The sequence below is a fragment of the Neoarius graeffei genome, chromosome 24 (genome assembly GCF_027579695.1).
Source record: "Neoarius graeffei isolate fNeoGra1 chromosome 24, fNeoGra1.pri, whole genome shotgun sequence".
Lineage (NCBI taxonomy): Eukaryota > Metazoa > Chordata > Actinopteri > Siluriformes > Ariidae > Neoarius > Neoarius graeffei.
In genome coordinates, this window is record NC_083592.1 from 320658 (window position 1) to 342455 (window position 21798).

Sequence of the window (21798 nt, forward strand, 5' to 3'; positions counted from 1 at the left end):
GTACAGGCGAGCTTAACGTTCTTGGGCTGTAGCAAATTCTCCTGGGTTATGTGACTCAGAACTCCATGGACTGCGCTCAGGTCAAGAACGTATTGAATTTCATTTTTACTTTGAGAAGGCCCCTCCTCCCAATTTTCTCTAATGTCTAAAACACCATGGGGTTTACACCCATACAGCAATTCAAATGGGGAAAACCCAGTGGAGGCTTGTGGGACCTTGCATACTGCAAACAACAGAGGGTCAAGCCACCTGTCCCAATTTTTGGCATCCCAATGAACAAACTTACGAATCATATTTTTAAATGTCTGGTTAAATCGTTCAGCCAGCCCATCCGTTTGCAGATGATAAACACTAGTACAAATCGATTTAATCCCCAGTAATTTGTATAATTCGCGCAGTGTGCGTGACATGAAAGTAGTGCCTTGATCAGTCAGGATTTCTTTCGGAATCCCAACTTGGGAGATAACGCAGAAGCGCGCCTCCGCAACACTGCATGCTGAGGAATTGCGGAGAGGCACTGCTTCCAGGTACCGCGTTGCATAATCCACAAAGCAATATCCGTGTGCAGATCAATCTAATGGCCCGACGAGATCCATGCTAATTCTTTCGAAGGGGGTCTCGATCAAGGGGAGGGGGCGTAATGGCACAGTTGGCGTGGCCGCTGGATTCACCAGCTGGCATTCGCGACATGCCACACACCACCTACGGACGTTGGCACGGATCCCTGGCAATAGAAACGGGCCACGAGATGATTTAGTGTTTTATCCTGCCCCAAGTGCCCAGCCAAAGGATTATAATGAGCCGCATAGAATAAGAGTTCCCTACGTCTCTTCGGGACCAACAACTGTGTCATCTTTTCTTTAGTTTGAGTGTCCTGCGTCACTCTATACAACCTATCCTTAATAATAGAAAAGTACAGAAAGGAAAGTGCAACGTTAGGCTGGAGGATTTGACCATCAATTACCTTCACTTGGTCAAAGGCACGTCTCGGGGACTCATCACGCACCTGCTCCAATGGGAAATCCCCCATGGGATTCCCCCAAGAGGGAGGAGGGCTCTCCTCACTTTTCATGTCCTCATGACGTGGAGCTGACGCAGACGAGCCTGAGACCGCCTCCCCAGCCAACATTGCGACAGGATTCCCCCGTGATGTGCTATGGCAAGACCCACCCACTACTATCTGCTTCATTAATATTTTAAACCCTGGCCAATCAGTTCCCAGGATCAGCGGATGGGCAAGGCTCGGACTAACCGCGGCCTCTACATTATGCTTTTCTCCCCGGAAATGAACAGTGATGGGCCATAGCGGATATTTGTGTACATCACAGTGCACACACTTAACCTTCACCAAACATGCATTCCCCAATGCCCAGCACTGAATCAAGCTTTGATGAATGGAGGTCTGATTACAACCCGCATCCGCCAAACACCTGATGTGTACCCTCTTGAACACTCACCGGTATGTGATACGTTCCAGGTCGATCGGGGGTGGCTTCTGGCGCGTCGGGGATCCGAACCACTGCCCCAACCTCCATCACCTGGCACTGGAAGTACCCTGACTCCCCACAACACCAGCACACCGGCCCAGGCCTCACCTCTGTACTGCTGGGACAAGGAGCACTCACCTGCAGGGAAGACACAGAAACAAGGGGAAGAGGAACCACAGGCTCGGGGGGAACCGGCTCCTGCTTCCGTGGTGCAGGGAAGGGAGGGGACGGGAGGGAGGGAAGGAAAGAACAAGAGGAAGGGGCACAGAATATGAGAGAGAAGCTGGATATCCACCTGCCACTGGAACCGCTGCCAGATGGTCCTCTGCCAGCTCAATGGCCTGATCCAGCAACGCCGGGTGGTGGCACTGGACCCATTCCGTTGCCCCCCTCGGCAGCCGAGCGATGAATTGCTCCAGTGCCACCGCGTCAATGATTTCCTCGACATCGCGGTTCCCCGCTCTCAGCCACCACCGGCAGGCATCCCGCAGCTGCTGGCCATAGGTGAAGGGTCAGCCGACCTCTTCAAGCCTCAGGTCACAGAAGCGCTGCCAATGTTGATCCGGGGAGCAGCCGACTCGCTGGAGGATTGCGCACTTCAGGTCAGCATACACCAACTGGTTCTCTGCGGGCACGTGCTGAGCAGCAAGCTGCGCATCGCCGTTCAGGAGCAGTACCAGGCGGGCTGCTCGCTGCTCATCTGGCCACCCCCATGCCTCCGCAGACCACTCGAACAGGTCCAGAAACACCTCCGGGTCTTCGTGCTGCCCCATCTTGATGAGGGTGATGTGTAGGAATCCTGTAGACTCCGGGGCTGATGCACCTGCGGGGTTGATGAGATGCAGGAGTGCCTGGCAGTCGTCCTGTTGGGCCCGCAGCAGAGCCCTGAAGTGCCACTCCTGCTCTGTTCTCATTGCGACCAGCGCCTGGTGCCGGTTCTGCTGGGTGGTAGCGAAGGCATGAATCAGCTCACTAAACAGGGAGGACTCCATGGCAATGGCTCTTTTCCAGTGTCCCATCTTTAAGCACCAGCATAACATTTCCCTGATTACAGCGGATGCTGAAATCACAGGCAGGCAGGATCAAGTTCACTCTCAGTTTTATTTCAAAACCACAAAATCAAACAAAACACTTTTCAGCAGTTTCACAATGATGAGCTGTGTCCCACTACATGGACATGACATCAGTCGGGGGAAGAGAGAGAGCCTCACACTCCGCTGCTCTCCCCTTTTATCTGCTCCTTCTTACTGCGCACACACACACCACATTCATTCACCACAGGTGCTTCCACTTTGCCACTCATCTTCCCCAGCCTCGCTCTCCATTCACAAACCAGTGCTTGACTACGCCCCCACTGCCACACCAGTGTTTAGGATGGCGGTCTTGGAAGTGTCTTTTCCAACTTGTACTGTCTGCAGTTGGTTTGTAAGAATGTCTAGTACCCAGTTACACAGTGGGGTGTTGAGACTCAGTGGACCAAGTATTGAGGGAAACTGTATTGAAGGTGGAACTGAAGTCAATGAAGAGCATCCGCATATAACTCTTCTTATTCTCCAGGTGCACCAAGCTCAGGTGCAGTGCTGGCGCTACGGCATCATTGGTAGAGCTGTTAGGTCGACTGTTGCCAGGAGTCTAGACGTTACGTGGTCCTTGACCAGCCTCTCGCAGCACTTCATCATGATGGAAGTGAGTGCTATAGAGCAGTAAGTCATTGAGGGTTGATGGGGTCTTCTTCAGCAATGATACAATTGTGGCGGCGTCAAAGCATGGGGGTATGATGGCTTGGCTCAGGGAGGTGGTGTTGTACGTCTGTGAGGTGAGGCTGGGCGATTTTACGATTACGATGTTATTCACGATATAAAATCTCTACGATTAGAAATTAGACACGTACGATATGCCTATGATAAGCCTACGCCTTCAATAAAATTACTTCATCCGAAGTTTTGACAGACACGCGAATAGCCAATCATAACTAAACAGTACCGCACGTAACCAATCAGTTGGAAGAGAGCCACGTCAAGTTAGGTTGCGTGCACACACAAACACACACACGTGTAGCAGCAACGCACAGTGGTGAAGTTTGCAGGAGCGCGGCATTTCTCCAACAAAGCGTGAAACAAAGCGATTATAAAAATGAGCGAGAAGCTGACTGACCGGAGTTCTGAACAGGAAAGTCAGAGCACTGCCCTGGAGGACATTGTTGAAAAGAAGGGCCAGAGATCTTCGGTTGTGTGGAGCTATTTTGGATATTTAAAATCGGACATACAACAAAGTGTTACACTATGCAAATTATGCCGAAAGCACGTCCCTACTAAGACTGGAAACACCACCAATTGTTTCCAGCATTTAAAACAGTATCACCCACTAGAGCACGCAGAGTGCTGTCAGACCGGCAATGACCCCTCGAATGCTGGTAAAAAGAAGCTTCATCAACAGACCACGCAGTCCGCTCTTTCCCGCATCATGCCGTATGAGAAAACATCGAAGCGACACAAAGACATTACACATGCAATCACACTTCATTGCAAAAGGCATGCTGCCAATACGCACAGTCGAAACGGCAGAATTCAAACAGCTAATGAATGTGATCGACCCTCGTTATCAACTCCCAGGACGCAAGCACTTTTCGCAGACAGCAATCCCAAACATGTACACGGAGTGCAGAGGGATGGTTGAGAGGGACCTGCAAGCCGTGCCATACTTTGCCACCACATCGGACATGTGGTCAAGTCGAACGTCAGAACCATATATGAGCCTCACTGCTCACTACACTGAGCAAGACTGGACTTTAAAGAGCAAATGCCTCCAAACGGCATACTTTCCCGAGGACCATACTGGTGAAGCAACTGCATCAGGACTGACAGAATCGCTTGCTTCATGGGGGCTAAGTGAAAGCAAACAAGTTTGCATTACCACAGATAGTGGAGCAAATATAGTGAAAGCTACCTCCCTCAACAACTGGACTCGCCTGCAGTGTTTTGGGCATCGACTTCACTCAGCTGTTGGTAAGTTGAATAGCAGAATTGCCTTAATTATATTTTCAGGTCGTATAAATATGAAAAATTCATGTTCATTATTATCTTTTTTTTTAATTATTTAAAAAGAAACTAGACAAGAAAGTTTTACAATGTTAGAGAGTTAATACTTTTCATAATGTTTATTAGGCCACCCGTTTAAAATTATGCTTTATGTATTTCTCAAAGATTATTTGCCACCTCAGAAGATTCTAACCTATTCAAACTATGTTGGATTCAGGCCCATGTCTATTAAATTTAAAAAGACTGTCTTGATTATGCAGCCCCTCATGTAAAATATTCTGTAGGCCTATTATAAATAATCATACTAGTTCTCTTTTTCTGTTCCCCCCCCCAGAGAGAGCCGGAAAGAACAAGAAAGTGGAGCGTGCTGTGGGTGTGTGTAAGAAAGCAGTGGCTGCCTTCAGCTTCTCTTGGAAGAAGAAGAGAGACCTGGCTGCTGCTCAGGAAGAGCTTCACCTACCCCAGTACAAGTTAGTGACTGAGTCACCCACCAGGTGGGGCTCACGTCAGAAGATGGTTGAAAGAATGCTGGAGCAGCAGAAAGCCGTCGCTCAGGTCTTAGGTGCAGACAAAAAGACAAGACAACTGGTTCCTGCATGGCAAGACATAGAGGTCCTGGAATCTGTGCATGGGGCCCTGAATACACTACTGGAATTCACTGATTCACTCTCCAGTGAAAATTGTGTGTGTGTGTCATACCTCAAGCCGATGCTGCAACTTTTCAGAACACAGATTCTGAAGCCAGCCAACGATGAAACACAGCTCACCAAAGAATTGAAGATGACAGTCATGTCATACCTGGATGAAAAGTATACTGATCCGATTACTGAGGAACTGCTTGATATTGCAACGTTGGTTGGTCCGCGTTTCAAGGTGCAATACATCAACCCAGAAAACATTGATGCCATCAAAATGAGAGCTGTGTCTGAGATGCTGGAGGACCTGTCCACTTCAGTCAGAACAGAGGAAGCAGCACCAGAACAAGCAGAGGCAGGAGATGCTGCAGTGCCTCCCCCCCTGAAGAAACAAAAAGAGTCATTGGGCAGCTTCTTTAAGAAATCGCACTCCAGCCCAGGACTCAATGACAGAGAGTTAGCTGAGAGGGAACTTGAAAACTAACTGATGGCAGCAGATGCAGACAGCGAAATGGACCCACTGCAGTGGTGGAAGATCAATGAAAGAAACTTCCCAAGACTTAGCTCTCTTGCAAAGCGCTATTTATGCATCCCTGCAACCAGCACACCCTCTGAGAGGGTATTTAGCACAGGGGGTAACATTGTGACCTGCCACAGGGCAGCTTTAAAACCTGAGACAGTGGATAGACTTGTCTTCCTCGCTCGTAACCTGTAAACAGTCAAATCTTAAACACACTGACGTACAGGATTGCACTTTTTTTTTTCCCTTGCAGCATAAGGTTTACACGTCAATATGTCTTATGTTTATTTGAAAGCTGCTAGAATTTGCACAAATGATTAACAATGGTATATAGTTTTTATTTTTCAGTTTCAGTTTATTCATTTGAACAAAAAGAACAAAAGAATGTGCATCCAGTTTGTTTTGGTTCTGTGAAACTTGAAGGCTTGTTAAGCTATTTTTGTTAATTAGGAAGAAACTACTAATTTGTAATGTTCATATTTTGAGCAGAAAATTAAAGAAAATACAAAAATGGTGATTTGATTTATATCGTGATCGAAAATTTTGAAAAAAATATATCGTGATATAATTTTTTCTCATATCGCCCAGCCCTACTGTGAGGACATGCATTAATTAGTCTGCACATTCCCCGAGTACACACGCTGCTGTGCTGTCAGGCCCTGCAGCTTTCCATGGGTTGACTCTGAGCAGGGTCCTCCTGACATCAGTTGGATCAAGACAGAGTACTTCATCATCTGGGCACCGAGGGGCTTTCTTTGCTAGTATGTTGTTCTTTTCATCAAACTGACTGAAGTAAGCATTTACTGTATTGAGGAAGTCTGTGTTGTCATTGCAAAATGGTGGAGAGACTTATAATCTGTAGCAGTGAAAGACCATGGGGTGGTCACTGGCTCCAGTCTTTCATTTGAATCTCATGTAGACAACATTACCCAGAAAGCTTTCCTTCATCTCAGAAATATTGCTAAGATTAAAAAAAAAAAAGTCACTACATAATGCAGAAAAACTAGTTCATGCCTTCCTTACCTCTAGGTTGGATTATTGTAATGCCTTACTGTCTGGATGTTCCAGTAGGAGCATAAGCAAGCTCCAGTTAGTCCAAAATGCAGCAGCAAGAGTCCTTACTAGAACTAGAAGATATGACCACATCACCCCTGTCTTATCCACACTGCATTGGCTCCAAATCAAATTTCGTATTGATTATAAAATACTACTATTGACCATTCAGTACTTTAAAGGTCTCACACCACAGTACCTGAGCAAGCTTCTGGTCCTTTATGAACCACCATGCCTACTTAGATCAAAACATGCAGGTTATTTGTTGGTACTTCATCTAGTGAAGGCTACACCAGGGGGCAGAGCCTTTTTCTTACAAAGTCCCACAGTTATGGAACAGCCTTTCAAGTAGTGTTCGGGACTCAGACACAGTTTCAGTTGTTTAAGTCTCAGCTGAAAACGTGTTTAGGTCAAGCCTTTTGTTAATAGATTTTATGAGGTAAAGGAGTAAATCTGGAGGATCCTCAGGCCAGGGCTCGAAATTAACTTTTTTTCTTTGTGTCCCCCAGTGGTCCCGAATTCTGTGTTGTATTGTCCCGAATGGAAGCAATAGCGTCCCCATTTTTTTCCTCTCTGAAATAACCAGTGGTTAATATTATCATATGAACTTACTATTATATTTGTAACTGGGTGGTTCTCCACTATAGTTGCAAATTGGTGTCACCTCACTTAAGTATTCTGAGACCAGGCCTTTAAATAAAATCAGGGTGTCTGTGTTCATATGCCTTCCTACTGATTACAAAAATTAACTGATATTAAATTTTATCCACTCAAATATAATAGTGTTGGTAGAATTTTTCATTGGAAGTACCCAAGGGGGTCCAAAATGCGTGTCTCATACATCCCAGAAGGAAAATAAACCCTTGCTGAAAAATATTTATTGGTGTTATTATTTTATCTCACCCATTTAAATATGATCAATATTGCAGCATGAAGAAAAGCACATTTTGAAAATATTTCCAATACTAGTCAGAAATTTTCCCGCCAAGAAATTGATTTTTGGTGTCCCAAGTAATTAAGTCAGTACACTAACAGTATTAACTACTAGAGACACCTGGGGAAAATGGACAGAACTATTCTAATGAGATGACTGCAGTGCATTGTGGGAATCCCACAAGTTCAAGGGAGGGAAACATTGAATTTCATATTGTGGTAGTTTTCCAGCATTGTTCAGGTTTGTATGGCAATTTTTAACAGAATTTATAATAGCAGTCAATACACTAACACTTCTAGAATGATGTAGGCCCAGCTTTGTCATGAAAACATGTTTGTGCCATGAATGTGAGTCAGAAGACCTTTCAACTAGACTACAATGCACAGGCATCATATACACATCTGCACCCTGGTGACCAGATGATGAACTATTTGTCCATACACCAACAGTCCATACACACTGGTGTAGTGATTGGGACATTTATCCAGCATCTGGTGTAGTCATGAATTTGGACATTGTTTGGATTGACTAAAAATGTCAAAAGCACGGGCAAATTTAGAAAAGTGAGGAAATGTTAATTAGGCTACTTTATAATTGGCGTCATGAAATGTTGCCTTAGGTTCTTATATGTTTTGTTCCTAATTTTGTTAACGCATGGTTAATGTTGTTGCCATTTTTGAGGTTCAAAAATTAAATCTATTACTGTTCTGCTCAAATAATCAACTTCGTTGTCTTATTTTTGAACGTCAGTACACAGTACCAAACGCTGCACCCTTTTAATACATATATTTATTGTTCTATTGTGATAAATATACATTTTCAAATAGAATTACTTATAATAAGGCCCAGATTTGTAATAGTGTGTTTCGGTAAACTGGGATGTTGTCACCACCCACTCTCACTCGGGTTTGTTGAAGGTGTAGTGGCTGCTACTTTATGTCCCAGGGCTCCTTCATGTCTGTGTTACCTTCTGGCTCTCCCCTTTTAGTTATGCTGTAATAGTTAGTTCTCGCCGGAATCCCTGCTTGCACTCAGTGCAAAATGTACACTGTTCTTCACCATCAGGAGACACTGAGCATACTTAACAACCCATGGGTTTCTGTTTCTCTCTCTCTCATTACTGCTCTATAATATAACAACCACCAATCAAAATTTAGATACAACAACCAATCAGAATTCAGAAGAGAGCCGACTCCCCCTGCCAGCCTCATGGAACGCAGTGTTTAAGGCTCTGTGTGTTTTACTTCCATTTATGAGGGAAAGGAACATACACCCTCCCGACAGTCAATGCGTTATTCGCTTGTAAAACACATTTGCAAATTGGTAGAATGAGTTTATCATCACATGCAAGATTTGCAGTTAATCAAATTAATTGCATATTATTATTATTATTATTATTATTATTATTCATGAATTACTACAGTTCTGAACTTCACATTTTAAAAGTCTGGACTTTGGAGAGATAATGGAGACTCTTTCGGTGGAACACAACAGAGCAAAATATTGTGACCCTCTAATGTTGACCTGAAATTGGCGCCACTGGGGGTTGGGCACTGGGTTTATGTCCCCACCAATGTTAATACCAAACCTTTGCCCTTGCCTACATGTTATCTCGTTCTAATTGTTGTTACTTTTATCCAAATGAAAGCTGGCAATACGTTGCTACTTTGCACTTTGTTTATCTGGGTACTAATCTTTGAGAAACTGGATTGGCAGAATGTTTCCTGTGAAGAAAAGAACATCTTTTTATTACCCTGTGCCAAGTTAATATTTACTTAAATGCAATTTTCAAGAGCCATAGATTGTATTTTATTTATTGTTTTTGTTGTGAGTGGCTTTGTTTGATTGTTTATTTCTTTAGGTTATTTATTTATATATTTTTTACGTTCCACTGTTGAATTGAATAAATTGGCTTAATTAAAGTTTACTGTTCTTTGAAAGGGTGTATTTGCATGATCATTATTATTTTACTAGTGGCATAAAATTGTCTTGAAAAGACGTCAACAATAATATCGTTTATCACAATAGTTTCTGAGACAATATATCGTCCAACAAAATTTATCATCGTGACAGGCCTAAGCAGGTTATCAACTGTTGCCTCACCAGAAATGAAGTGATCGCTGCATACTCCGTCATGACCTGCTAGCACCCATGGCTGTAGCATTTTGCTCCCTTTCATGAACCTCAGCCGTTTCAAAGCTTTCAGCCAAGTCTTCATCCAGAGGAAGTCGAAGATATTTCTCTTTACATCTCTTACGCTGTCTGTTGTGCGATTAATTGCACTAACAACTGGTTGGCATGATAAAGTGAGACGAAAATTCAACAGATGAACATCTGTCAACAGTCTGCGTGTCGTCTGCTACCACTTCCTATTGTTTTGCCTACCATGGATCAATACTGCACTCAATGACCCGGTTGTGACATCACAATTTCTCATATTGCCTTTGAAGATAATGCCTACTTTGTCCAGCCTTCTAAGAATAAGACACAGTCTCGGCGTTTAAGTCTAGGCTGAAATATCTGTTTAGTCAACCCTTGTGTTAATGGTGTTTATGAGGTAAAGGTGTAGATCTGGAGGGTCCTCAGACAGTGTGTTTGGTAAACTGGGATGTATGGATGCTGTCAGTCCCCACTCGCTTGCTCACTCGAGTTTGTTGACGGTGTAGTGGCTGCTGCTTTGTGTCCCGGGGCTCCCTCATGCCTGTGTTACCTTCTAATCGGTACAATTATAATAATAGGTTCAATTTATATAGCGCCTTTCTAAAACCCAAGGATGCTTTACAATTATAGACAGGAAAAAAAAAAAAAAGTCCACCAAATAGGGGTCAGGATGTAATTCCAGTGGTGTAGCAGCCACAGTCCCACCAAAAGGCGCACGAAAACAAGTCCCACACCACCAGCACAGCCACCATGATGCCGCCAGCAACATCGCTTGAACACCATGCCATGGATCCACAAAGCCAGCACAGAAGCACCGCCACGCAGAGCGCTGGTATGTCCCAAACCGCCTGCACAGCCGCCACGATGCCACCGAGCAACATCGCTCGGAACATCACGCCAAGCATTAAAGCACAGAGCGCTGGACAACCACGATGTTAAAATGAGCAACGAGCTCACTGCAGTCCATAGCTGGGAGCACAGGCATCACCCACAGCGAACCAAGGCCTGGAGGGAATCAACGCCCAAAACTGGGTCCGGAGCTACACCACAACCGGCGGACAAAACACTCAAACATCAAACTACACAAACACACAGAAAAAAATAAATAAATAAAGGAGAGAAAATAAAATAAAAAAGCTCCGGTGAGAAGCGGCAACCAGAATGCGCACGACGTACTCTCAATCAGAAACGGAAAAAAAAAAAATTAGTTATGCGGTCATAGTTAGTTTTGCCGGAGTCCCTGCTTGTACTCAGTGCAATATGTATACTGTTCCTACTTATTCAGGTGGCATTGGGCATACCCAACATGGTTTTCCCCAAAGCGTTTTAGCGTGTCGGGCCCGATACGCTTGCTCTGCTTGCCGATACGCTTAATCGCTTTAGTTAAAATCCGATACGCTTAGATTTATATCGATACGTTAAAATTTCCTACCCACAAGTAACTAGATACATAGGAGAGCAAATAACAGATCCATTTACATACTGATTGATATTTGTGTTAAAAAAAAGCGCTCTTTTTTCCCCAATGTGTGTGTTGATTCTGTCAAAGTAATATGTCCGCGTGGTATGATGTAAACAAACCTGTAATTGCTGGCTATGTCAAGATCACATGTTCAAACTGTCCAATAAAAATATCGAAAGAAAACGCCAAACATCCCGGAAGTTTCCAATTCATTATAAGCGATCTCATTGGCTGCCGATGTTGCTCCACACCAGACGGACAAAGCCGACTGACTTTAATAAGCGAGGAGAAGACTCGCTGGACAATTTGATCCACATCAGCATGGATGACAGTGAGATGGACTATGAGAGGGTTCCCCAACATTGGGCCAAGCAAAAGCCAAGGAGAATTAATCTGCTTTAAAGGAGTAGAAAACTTAATCCATTAGTTTGGGTTTGCAAAAAGATAATATATTATATTATAAATATTATAAACACTCTCACGAAGTGAAGTTGTCCAAATGTGTCAAATACAGCATAATTTCAAATAATCATCATAAGCAGTTTTGGCAGTGTGATGTCACTGGGATCCATTTAACAAAAGGTGGCTCTGGATTATTCTTTTGTTAAAGGCTCACAGTGACCTCACACTGCCAAATACGCTCATCATTATTATTCGCAATTATGCTACATTTGACACTTAACACAATCTCTTCATGAATGTTTTTATAAATACATAATCTTTCTGCAAACTTAAATGTATGAATTAAGTTCTTTTCCTTTAAATATATGTTTTAATCTTAATCTAGTCCATTTAATAAAGTGCCAAAATTTAAACTTTATATTATGCAGTTGCCTTACTTTTCTTTTCAGTACATCTTAGTTATACATATATTACGGTAATTGCATCAGAAACATTCTAAATCATTACAGTTATAGTAATACAGCAACTTATTTTAAGGTGGCAGTTTTTAGGTTCAGATCCCTTTGTGATCAACAGGAGGTCATGATCGATTCTCTTCATTGGATTGCACAAGATGGAGCAAACCACTGTTCATATTTTCATGCACATTTGTGTTACAACACTACTTGATCATAGATAATTAAGTGCAAGGTATCCCCGTAGATTTTCAAATCTATCATATACCTAAGTAATCTATAACAAAACGGTTTAACTTGCATGCTGAACTTTAAGGTGAAATTTCAAACGTGTTTACATTAATACTATTTAGGTCAGAAATCATTGAAGCACTGTTAAAATCTATCCTATAATCCATGTATCTAAAACCTCTTGGGGTCAATTACATTTTGATTTTGGTCAGAGATTATGGATTTATTAGGCATTTCAGAGACCTGTTTGTGTATTGACAGAGACAAGGGCAACCTTGACCTTGAAATGACCTTGACCTTTGACCGTTTATTTAAAGGGGAACAGAGGGCAATATATAGAGTAAATATAACAATAAAACACACATTGATGAACCTTATTCAAGACTTACAAAAGTTTTTTGTTCTAAGGTTGGAAAGTTACAGTGTTTTGAAAGTAGCTCGAGCAAACTATTTCCGCAGTTTGAACAGGCCGCCATGATATTAATTTTATCCAATCAGAATGCACGTTCATTTTCTCTGCGTAACACTCATGACGTATGCATGTGCCCAGTTGTGTTGGCTCATTGCGGTTGGGAATAGCACGTGTGAATCGGAAAGTAGGATGAATTGTAAGTGATCGGCTACACAATGCCATAGTCAGGGACATGCACAGGATTATAGAGGGGCAGGGGCTCAAAGTCAGAAAAAGGGCAGCAAGTGCATGATTTTTTTTTTCCCGGTCCTTTCCAAAAGTGTTCTCTCTCTCTCCCAGTCCGCACGCCCCCTCTCTCTCTCAGTCCGCGTGCCTCCTCTCTCTCTCTCTCAGTCCGCGCACCCCCCTCTCTCTCTCTCTCTCTCTGTCCGCGCACCCCCTCTCTCTCTCTCTCCTAGTGCAGTGGGTAGGGCTGACGTCACGGTCTTTTAAAAATGGCGACTCTTGTGCGGCTAACCCTTGTGCTCTCAGAGAGACACAGGCTTGTAGCTTCATGGCAAGTCACACATTCACACAGTACAGCTCAGCTCCAGCAACTGTGACTGCTGCGTGCACTGCATCACTCTCACAATTTCCCACAGGGGAATTGTTGGCTCTAGTTTTAATTTATAATGCTTATGTACATTCTTTTACAAAAGCGCAATATTTTGATGCTCCTGAGCCATTGATCAACCTTTTTTATGTCTGATATGTTGTAGATGGGAAAAGTAAAAGAAGCAAAAGTTTACTTAAGAAAGATGGCTCCCTTTTTATTTTAAGTTATTATAACTTGTTCCTCAGGCACTCAATGTTAATAAACAGGCCTACATTTGAAATCTGTTGACCTCAGTTTTCATTCTTGCATTAGCTTTATGGAATTCACTGTATTAATTAATTTGCACTGAAACTCGATTTAAAGGAAAAAAAAATCGTGGTTGAAATCGAAACCGCAATATCTGCCAGAAAAATCGGAATTCAATTTTTTCTTAAAATCGTTCAGCCCTAGTAGTCTATCACTATTACTGTATATATGGTATACCTGATAGCAGCAATCCATTTTGCACGCCTGTCAGGGTCCCGTGGCAGCCTACTGTCAAGTGTATGTGAGCATCATGGGTTTCCCACACTTGAAAGGGAAGGACTCGGACACAGGATTCCACTCGTCTTATGTTTTATTGATTTTCAGTGGAGTTGATGTTGTAGTAGAATTGTATATAGTAGGGTTTTCCAGAAGAAAAGGTAGAAGTAGAAGCAGAAGGCGGAAATATGGCGTTTGACCGACAAGATGGCGTCTATTTACAATCTGGATCGGCTGTGATGTCACATGCAAGTGGTCTATAGAGGTTTTCGACGTGACGTCACAGGTGACGTGACACCCCGGTGTCCGCCATTTTGAAGGTCAAGCTAGCTAATGTCAACAACAGTAGCTAGTATGTTACTGTAGCAATGTTTACGTTCAGTCATTTGGATGACTGTTAAAACCTTTCAGTCTCAAGTTTTTCCTTTACTGGATTTACTAGTTTACTGAGCTAGCGCGCTCGGGCAGGCTGGGAGTGAGTGCGCTAGCTCGGTAAACTAGTAAATCCAGTAAAGGAAAAACTTGAGACTGAAAGGTTTTAACAGTCATCCAAATGACTGAACGTAAACATTGCTACAGTAACATACCAGCTATGATGTTGTTGACATTAGCTAGTGCTAACAGCTAGCTGCTAGTAAACTGCTACAACACAGACACCGACCCTAATAATACAGTTCTTGGTCATTGCCTGGTAACAGCAAATTTATAACGGGCCATGTCTCAACAGACTAAGAAGTTATTTCAATGACATTTAATAACATTTTGTTTATCCTGAGGACCGAAAGTAAATGAAAATGTGAACAAACCTTAGCTGTAATAAGATGGCGACCACCGGCTCCAGGGACGACCCGCTGATGTAGGCATGTTACCCAGCCTGACACAAAATATCTGTAGGCATCCAAACTCGTATTGAGGTATTTCACTCACGTGACCAAGTCATGTGATGCTGCCATTTTGGACGGCACGGCTCGAATCAGTTTGAATGCGAGGAAGGCGACAAACGAAAAACATAAAAGAAAAAGGAGCGAGATGCAGAAAACACCTTCACTATCCAGCGACGTAGGGCATTTACAGGACGAGCAGAGGGAGAGGTATTTGCAAAAATTGAGGTTAGCAGGCTTAGAGAACGACGTTTACCTGCTTCCACCAGGATTGTTCACTGACGTACGGAAGTACACGAAGCCCTCGTCTTTACCTGACTTCGGCCCACATGATCTGTATACCTATGTCGTTAAAAACCCATCGCCATACACAGGTATTGATCTGAAAGCGTATACGAGTTTGGATGCCTACAAATATTTTGTGTCAGGCTGGGTAACATGCCTACATCAGCGGGTCGTCCCTGGAGCCGGTGGTCGCCATCTGATTACAGCTAAGGTTTGTTCACATTTTCATTTACTTTCGGTCCTCAGGATAAACAAAATGTTATTAAATGTCACTGAAATAACTTCTTAGTCTGTTGAGACATGGCCCGTTATAAATTTGCTGTTACCAGGCAATGACCAAGAACTGTATTATTAGGGTCGGTGTAGTTGTAGCAGTGTACTAGCAACTAGCTGTTAGCACTAGCTAATGTCAACAACAGTAGCTGGTATGTTACTGTAGCAATGTTTACGTTCAGTCATTTGGATGACTGTTAAAACCTTTCAGTCTCAAGTTTTTCCTTTACTGGATTTACTAGTTTACTGAGCCATCGCGCGCTCTCCGGCCGAGCCGGGAGCCATCGCGCGCTCTCCGGCCGAGCCGGGAGCCATCGCGCGCTCTCCGGCCGAGCCGGGAGCCATCGCGCGCTCGCTCAGTAAACTAGTAAATCCAGTAAAGGAAAAACTTGAGACTGAAAGGTTTTAACAGTCATCCAAATGACTGAACATAAATATTGCTACAGTAACATACTAGCTACTGTTGTTGACATTAGCTAGCTTGCCGTCCAAAATGGTGGACACCGGGGCGTCACGTGACCCTGTGACATCAGGTGAAATACCTCAATACGCTTTCAGATCAATACCTGTGTACGGCGATGGGTTTTTAACGACATAGGTATACAGATCATGTGGGCCGAAGTCAGGTAAAGACGAGGGCTTCGTGTACTTCCGTACGTCAGTGAACAATCCTGGTGGAAGCAGGTAAACGTCGTTCTCTAAGCCTGCTAACCTCAATTTTTGCAAATACCTCTCCCTCTGCTCGCCCTGTAAATGCCCTACGTCGCTGGATAGTGAAGGTGTTTTCTGCATCTCGCTCCTTTTTCTTTTATGTTTTTTCCCTGGTATTTCCCCACACGCCTGACTGCAGGTCAGGAAGATCACCCGCGCTGCAAAGCCAGAAAAAGATAGCCTGGTACGGATCACGTACACCAGCATCATTGATTTTCTGGTGATATCGCTTCTTACTCGCGTCATCTAGGCCGGATAAAATACTCGACAATGAGACTTCGTCATGATCAACAGTGTATCGCTACCGGTAGTCGCCATATTTGTGACCGTCAAAATGGCGCCGGCTACTTATTGACATGGCAACGGTCACGTGGGTCGAAAACCTCTATAGCAGCAAGCAGACCAACATCCTGAAAGAAGCATCAAGGTGTAGATATAAATCACTTCTGGTCACAACTTTAAGAATAAAACCAGAGCGGAAGCAGGATGCAGAGTTTTGGGAGCTGGGCCTTTAGCCTTGAGTTAAAGTAACAGGTTTCGTTGCTGCCAGAGCTGACTGTTAGCCACAGTTCTCTCTCTCTCTCTCTCAATACCATACGATTCTTCCAGTAACCAGCGCTCCCGGTTCGGGAAACCAGGCCTCAAATAGTCCGCTAGGCTTTCATCCATTTTCATTCTGAACGTGTAAAGCTTTCTGCTTAACACACTGCAGAGGGGGTGACGTTGCCTGGCTGGCTAGCTAGCTAATTAATTGATTAATTAATTAGGGGGAGGGGGGCAGTGTGAGAAATCAAGTCGGAATTTCGAGAAATAAAGCTGCAATTGAGAGAAATAAATTGAGTTGCGAGGAAGTCGCAATTTAGCAAAAAAAAGTGATGGAAATGGACTTGAAGTTCAGATTATTTAAATACTTTCAAAATACAAATCTCTCCTTAGTGGATAAATAGTGCGCTACATAAAGTGTACATGGCATTATTTCATACTGAATTAAGTTCACTTAAACAGTGAAGTGGAGCTGTATTTGGGATTCGACCACACAGCTTCAGTTTAACTTACCTCAAGGTTTTAAATCCTCAGAGCCAGACACAATAACGCGCTTTTATTTTTATAAATAGCTGTCCAGGCGAGCAGCGGCTTTTTCTTCTCCAGTGTTTTCTGGCGGTTGGAGAAGCAGCTACTGGACGCGTTACCGCCACCACCTGGACTGGAGCGGAGGTTCAGGGTGGAGGACACCTATCCCTACCTAACCTGATCCTCACACACTTCTTCTAATAACAATTAAAATGTCATTTTAAAAACTGTTATATTACATGCCTGGACACATTTGGTTGTTCTGAACATGTCTGTGTGTTTTTTTGTTTTTGCTGCTGGAGGCTAAAATTCTCTGGGGCTGCTTTGCTTCCACTGGAACTGGTGCGTAGCACAAAGTGGGCAGAATAACGACGACTCCTCAGAGGCACATAAAGCCAGCTGACTGCATCATTACCTCCGCCAAGGAGGTTATGTTTTCGGTAGCGTTGGTTTGTTTGTTAGCAACATTACGGAAAAAGTTACGAACGGATTGCTCTGGAATTTTTTTTGCACAAGTAACAATCCATTAAATTTTGCCGGTGATCCGGATCACCTTCTGGATCCCGAATTTTTTTAAAGGATTCTTGGCGGAAGTCTGCGCTCTCCGAGTGCTTTTCTAGTTTGGAACTGCGGCTCATGTAGCATAACACACCTGCTGTCTACCCACTTCCATATGTATGAGCTCACAGACATTTGACAAGTGTTATTTGTGATTGACACCCCTCCGTTCCTGATGTATTGGGTTTTGGCAGCATCAGGATTTGAACTCAATCTCCCCATGAGAGAGTGAATGCTTTTCTGTTGCACCAATTGGGAGCCCCTAGCCAATCACAATTCTGTCAAAATCTTGATGTCTATAAAAAGTGTCTGTCCAAGGTGATATTTAATCAAATATTAGGTATACATAAATATGTATATTTATGACCCTGTAGGTATAATTTTGACCATATATTGATTTCAGAAAACCCAAAATAAATTAAAACTTGTTCACCAAATTCTTGTTTTCTTGTGTTAAAGACGTCTGTTGTGCAATCATTCTTTCACAGAAGAAATCCTTAAAAGGCCAATCTTGCCATCATATCTGTGTCTATGATGAGTGTACAACCCCTGGCAAAAAAATATGGAATCAACACACTTGGAGGATGTTCACCCAGCTTTTTTATTTATTTCCAAGTTTTTGTTTAACCAGCAGTACATGCTCAGGCCCTTGGCCTGTTTTTCAGGTTACTCTGATGTAACATTTAAGAACATTTAAACACAAGGAACACACACAAATAAAACCAGTGACATTATAAACTATCACAGCAACAACTAAATCTATACTCAAATATCAAATGCTATGTACTGCTACTTTAAAGTCCATTTTTAAATGTCTTCTAGCCTAGTACTGGTCTCACTTCAAGTGATACCTTGTTCCATGTCTGGGGCCCGTAGTATTGTAAACTGCCTTTAAATGACTCGACGTTTGCCCGAGGAGAGCTACACTGATGGGGATCCCAGCCCAAGAGTAGCTTGACAGCAGTTCAGGTACAAACATTTATAACAGGAGGTGATTTCCATTTAAACATGGCTGACATATAGGGTGGAGCTCTTTTGCGGACTGCCCTAGACATAGTGACTAGAGTGTTGACTTCAACCCTCTTACTCAGGGGCTCCATCTCTGCCTCCACTAACAAAGTCTCAGTAGCAGCTCAGGAGGGAGCCCTGTTACATCTCTACCAGAATCCACCACGGACTCCACTTCCCATGAATACCCACACCTTACTACAGTGGCCGACGAAGTCTCCAGCTTCCAGCATCTCACACTAAGTTCACCAGCATATGAACTGCATGCACACACCTGTCTCTCATTTCCCTGCACACCTGAGACAACAGAAATTTATTGGGAGCACTAAAGGGGTGCTACGGCTATTCTAGTGGTAGTTACAACATCCCAAGCCCCTCCTTGGCACTGCCCATACTTCAGACTGGTCATCTTTTCAATGACTGTTTAACTGAGGTGTTTTTTCCTTCAGAAAATGGAATTATTTTAATATTTCACAGGTGAAGACATCAATTATAAGTATCCATGTACTGTTTACAGAATGAAGTGTGTGTTACAGAACTCACAAAGTATTCTAATGTGAAAACATAAAAGGGACATAGGATAAAACATCACAAAGCAGAATTTCATCTCAACATTATTTCCTGATATCAGAACATTTCAGCAGAGTTAATCCACTTGCAGATGTTAAAAACTGACCTTTGACCCTGACTGTGTGTATTTAAGAACCAGGGAAGGAAATCACTGCCTCCATGGCATGCTGAGGGGCTGGTGGCAGAGCATGGAACATCATAGGGTTTTGGAAGGTCACATTGAAAGAACGCTTGAGTAAAGTGTCTGAAAAAGTAGGACTCAGCTACACACACACACACACACACACACCTCACACTTATACACACAAAATCAACCGGGCACAATATCATGCAAACATGATTATTTTCATGGGCATTTCATGCATGCGTGTGTGAGAGAGAGAGATTGTATGTAATGGTGTGTGCATGTGTGTACCATATATGCTCCTGGTCCGGGTGTTGTGTCTTTTGGTTGTTTAAATCGATCCTCATTAGAGCTAATGATAGCAAACTGTGGACTAGACTTGATGTCTGGACTGTAGTCACCTGGGCCTGTAGACAGACAGACACACACACTTCTATCTTTGTGGAGACTCATTAACATAATGTGTTCCCTAACCCCTTGCCCTGACCTTAATCATCACAACTAAATGACTAATCCCACCCCTTACCCCAACCCCATTCTAACCTGAACTAGAGCTGCACTCCCACGGGAGTCCCGCGGGACTCGCCGCAAAGCAGTGCGGTGCGGGACAAATTTTGAAAGCTCATTGCGGGCGCGGGCAGGACCGGAAGTGCACATATGCGGCGCGGGCAGGAGTGCACATATGCGGCGCGGGCGGGAGTGCACATATGCGGCGCGGGCGGGAGTGCACATATGCGGCGCGGGCGGGAGCGGGAGTGCACATATGTGGCGTGGGCAGGAGCGGTAATAAGCTGCAGTACCGCTAACTAAAAACGTGTTTGAAATAAAATTTATAAATTATTAATTTATGTCTATCATATATAATTTGTGCTGGATATTTTATTTGGCATTAATAAAAACATTTTAAGATACCTAAATTTGCAGAGAGAGTCAGATTGCCAGATTGAGTGAGGAATGGCATCTTAAATTTGCCATTGATCACTCTAATGACTCGCAGTTCACACCCAGCTAGCAAGAGAACCATGCAAATATGCAAATTTGGCTGTCCAATCAGAGGCGGACAAATTTGCATATTACAGGAAGGATTTCTGGGATAGCATTGGGTCAAGCCTACCGTCACTGTGTAACCTGTCTCTCTGATTAGAGTTGTAGACTAACTCAAGCAGTAAATCAATTCACTTCTCTTACTAGCTCTGCTTTGCAATAAAATAAAATAAAAACACCATTGGTACAAAGCAAGCCCATTCACTTTTTTATGCTGATCAGAGAATTACAATGGTTTCTCATGTGATAAAAATATGCGATTTGCGATTAAATATTTTAATTGCTTGACAGCACTAATTATTATTATTAGAGACACTACATGCTGAATTCAGAAACAAGGTAAATAATAACAACTGTGAGCTGTAGATATTTATTCTCAAATCCACTCAAAGTAGGGGGCGGGGCACCATCACACTGTGCCAAGACAAGAACTTTCCTGAGAAATAACGCGAACGTCTGCATCATGCGGGATTTGCGGGTGGGAGCAGGACAAAATATGGCAGGCGTGGGCGGGGGCGGGACTGAAAATCATAATTTTTTTGTGGGCGCGGGCAGGAGCGGGACTGAAAATCATAATTCTTTGCGGGCGCGGGCGGGAGCAGGACTGCACAATACGGGCGCGGGCGGGAGCGGGACTGAAAAATCCGACCCACGCAGACCTCTAACCTGAACCATAAAACTAAGTCTTCACCCTCAAACAGCACTTTGAAGAGTTGAGGATCAGACAAAATGTCCTCACTCTGTGGGTAAAATTATATATATATATATATATATATATATATATATATAAAAGTGCTGTCAAAAATGTCGCGTTATTAACGCGTTAACTTGACTCAATTTTAACGGCGATAATTTTTTTATCGCGAGATTAACGCTCTGTGACATGATGTAGGTTTTTCATAAGCTTTTGAAACTGCCAGGAACTTGGAACAGAGACTTTGCTTAGAAAAATGATAGCAGCTAGACTGTAATGCCATGCCCCGCACAGCCAGAGTCCTCTGCCCTCCCCAAAGAATCAGCACGGGCAGGGCGCGCTAATAGAGATGGGATTTATGGCTCTTTGATGGGATCCGCATCTTTGTGATCCGTTCTTTGAAAAGAACCGTTCAAAAGACTGGCTCATTTGGCTCTTTTTAAATATTTATTCAGTTTTAAGAAGACAGCGTCTAAAGAAGCCAGATCCCTCTGAACTGTAAACTCAATGCTATCCCAGAAATCCTTCCTGTAATATGCAAATTTGGCCGCCTTTGATTGGACAGCGCGACGCATCAACAGGCAGAAAGTGTAAAAGTACAAAATGTGTTAAGTGAGCTGAAACAGTAAAGATCAGATTCAATGCAATATTTATCAACGAACAACTTAAACTT

The 21798-nt window shown here is 43.4% G+C and overlaps 2 protein-coding genes across 9 annotated transcripts in view; both read right to left on the bottom strand.

The window, feature by feature from the left end:
• LOC132872667 (zinc finger protein 883-like) overlaps positions 1–17205 on the bottom strand; it is a 76344-nt gene extending 59139 nt beyond the window's left edge. For 3 of the 8 annotated variants that reach the window (XM_060907634.1, XM_060907635.1, XM_060907629.1), the window contains exon 1: positions 17113–17205. Coding sequence is in view for 3 of the 8 variants with exons in the window: in XM_060907626.1 (XP_060763609.1) it covers positions 1458–1625; positions 1783–1935 (321 nt within the window). In the remaining 5 variants the exon portion in view is untranslated. Of the gene's footprint in view, positions 1–1457; positions 1626–1782; positions 2548–5323; positions 5483–13867; positions 13953–14712; positions 14783–17112 lie in introns of those variants that run through there. The other 5 variants (XM_060907626.1, XM_060907627.1, XM_060907630.1 and 2 more) reach the window with 5 other exon arrangements.
• Positions 17206–18322: 1117 nt separating this feature from the next.
• The window catches only part of stpg2 (sperm-tail PG-rich repeat containing 2), a 49525-nt gene continuing 46049 nt past the window's right edge, over positions 18323–21798 (bottom strand). Inside the window, exons 12-13 of the mRNA XM_060907636.1 lie at positions 19679–19794; positions 18323–19526 (exon numbers count right to left, since the gene is read on the bottom strand). Of these exons, the coding sequence (XP_060763619.1) occupies positions 19392–19526; positions 19679–19794 (251 nt within the window). The 3' untranslated portion in view covers positions 18323–19391. The remainder of the gene's footprint in view (positions 19527–19678; positions 19795–21798) is intronic.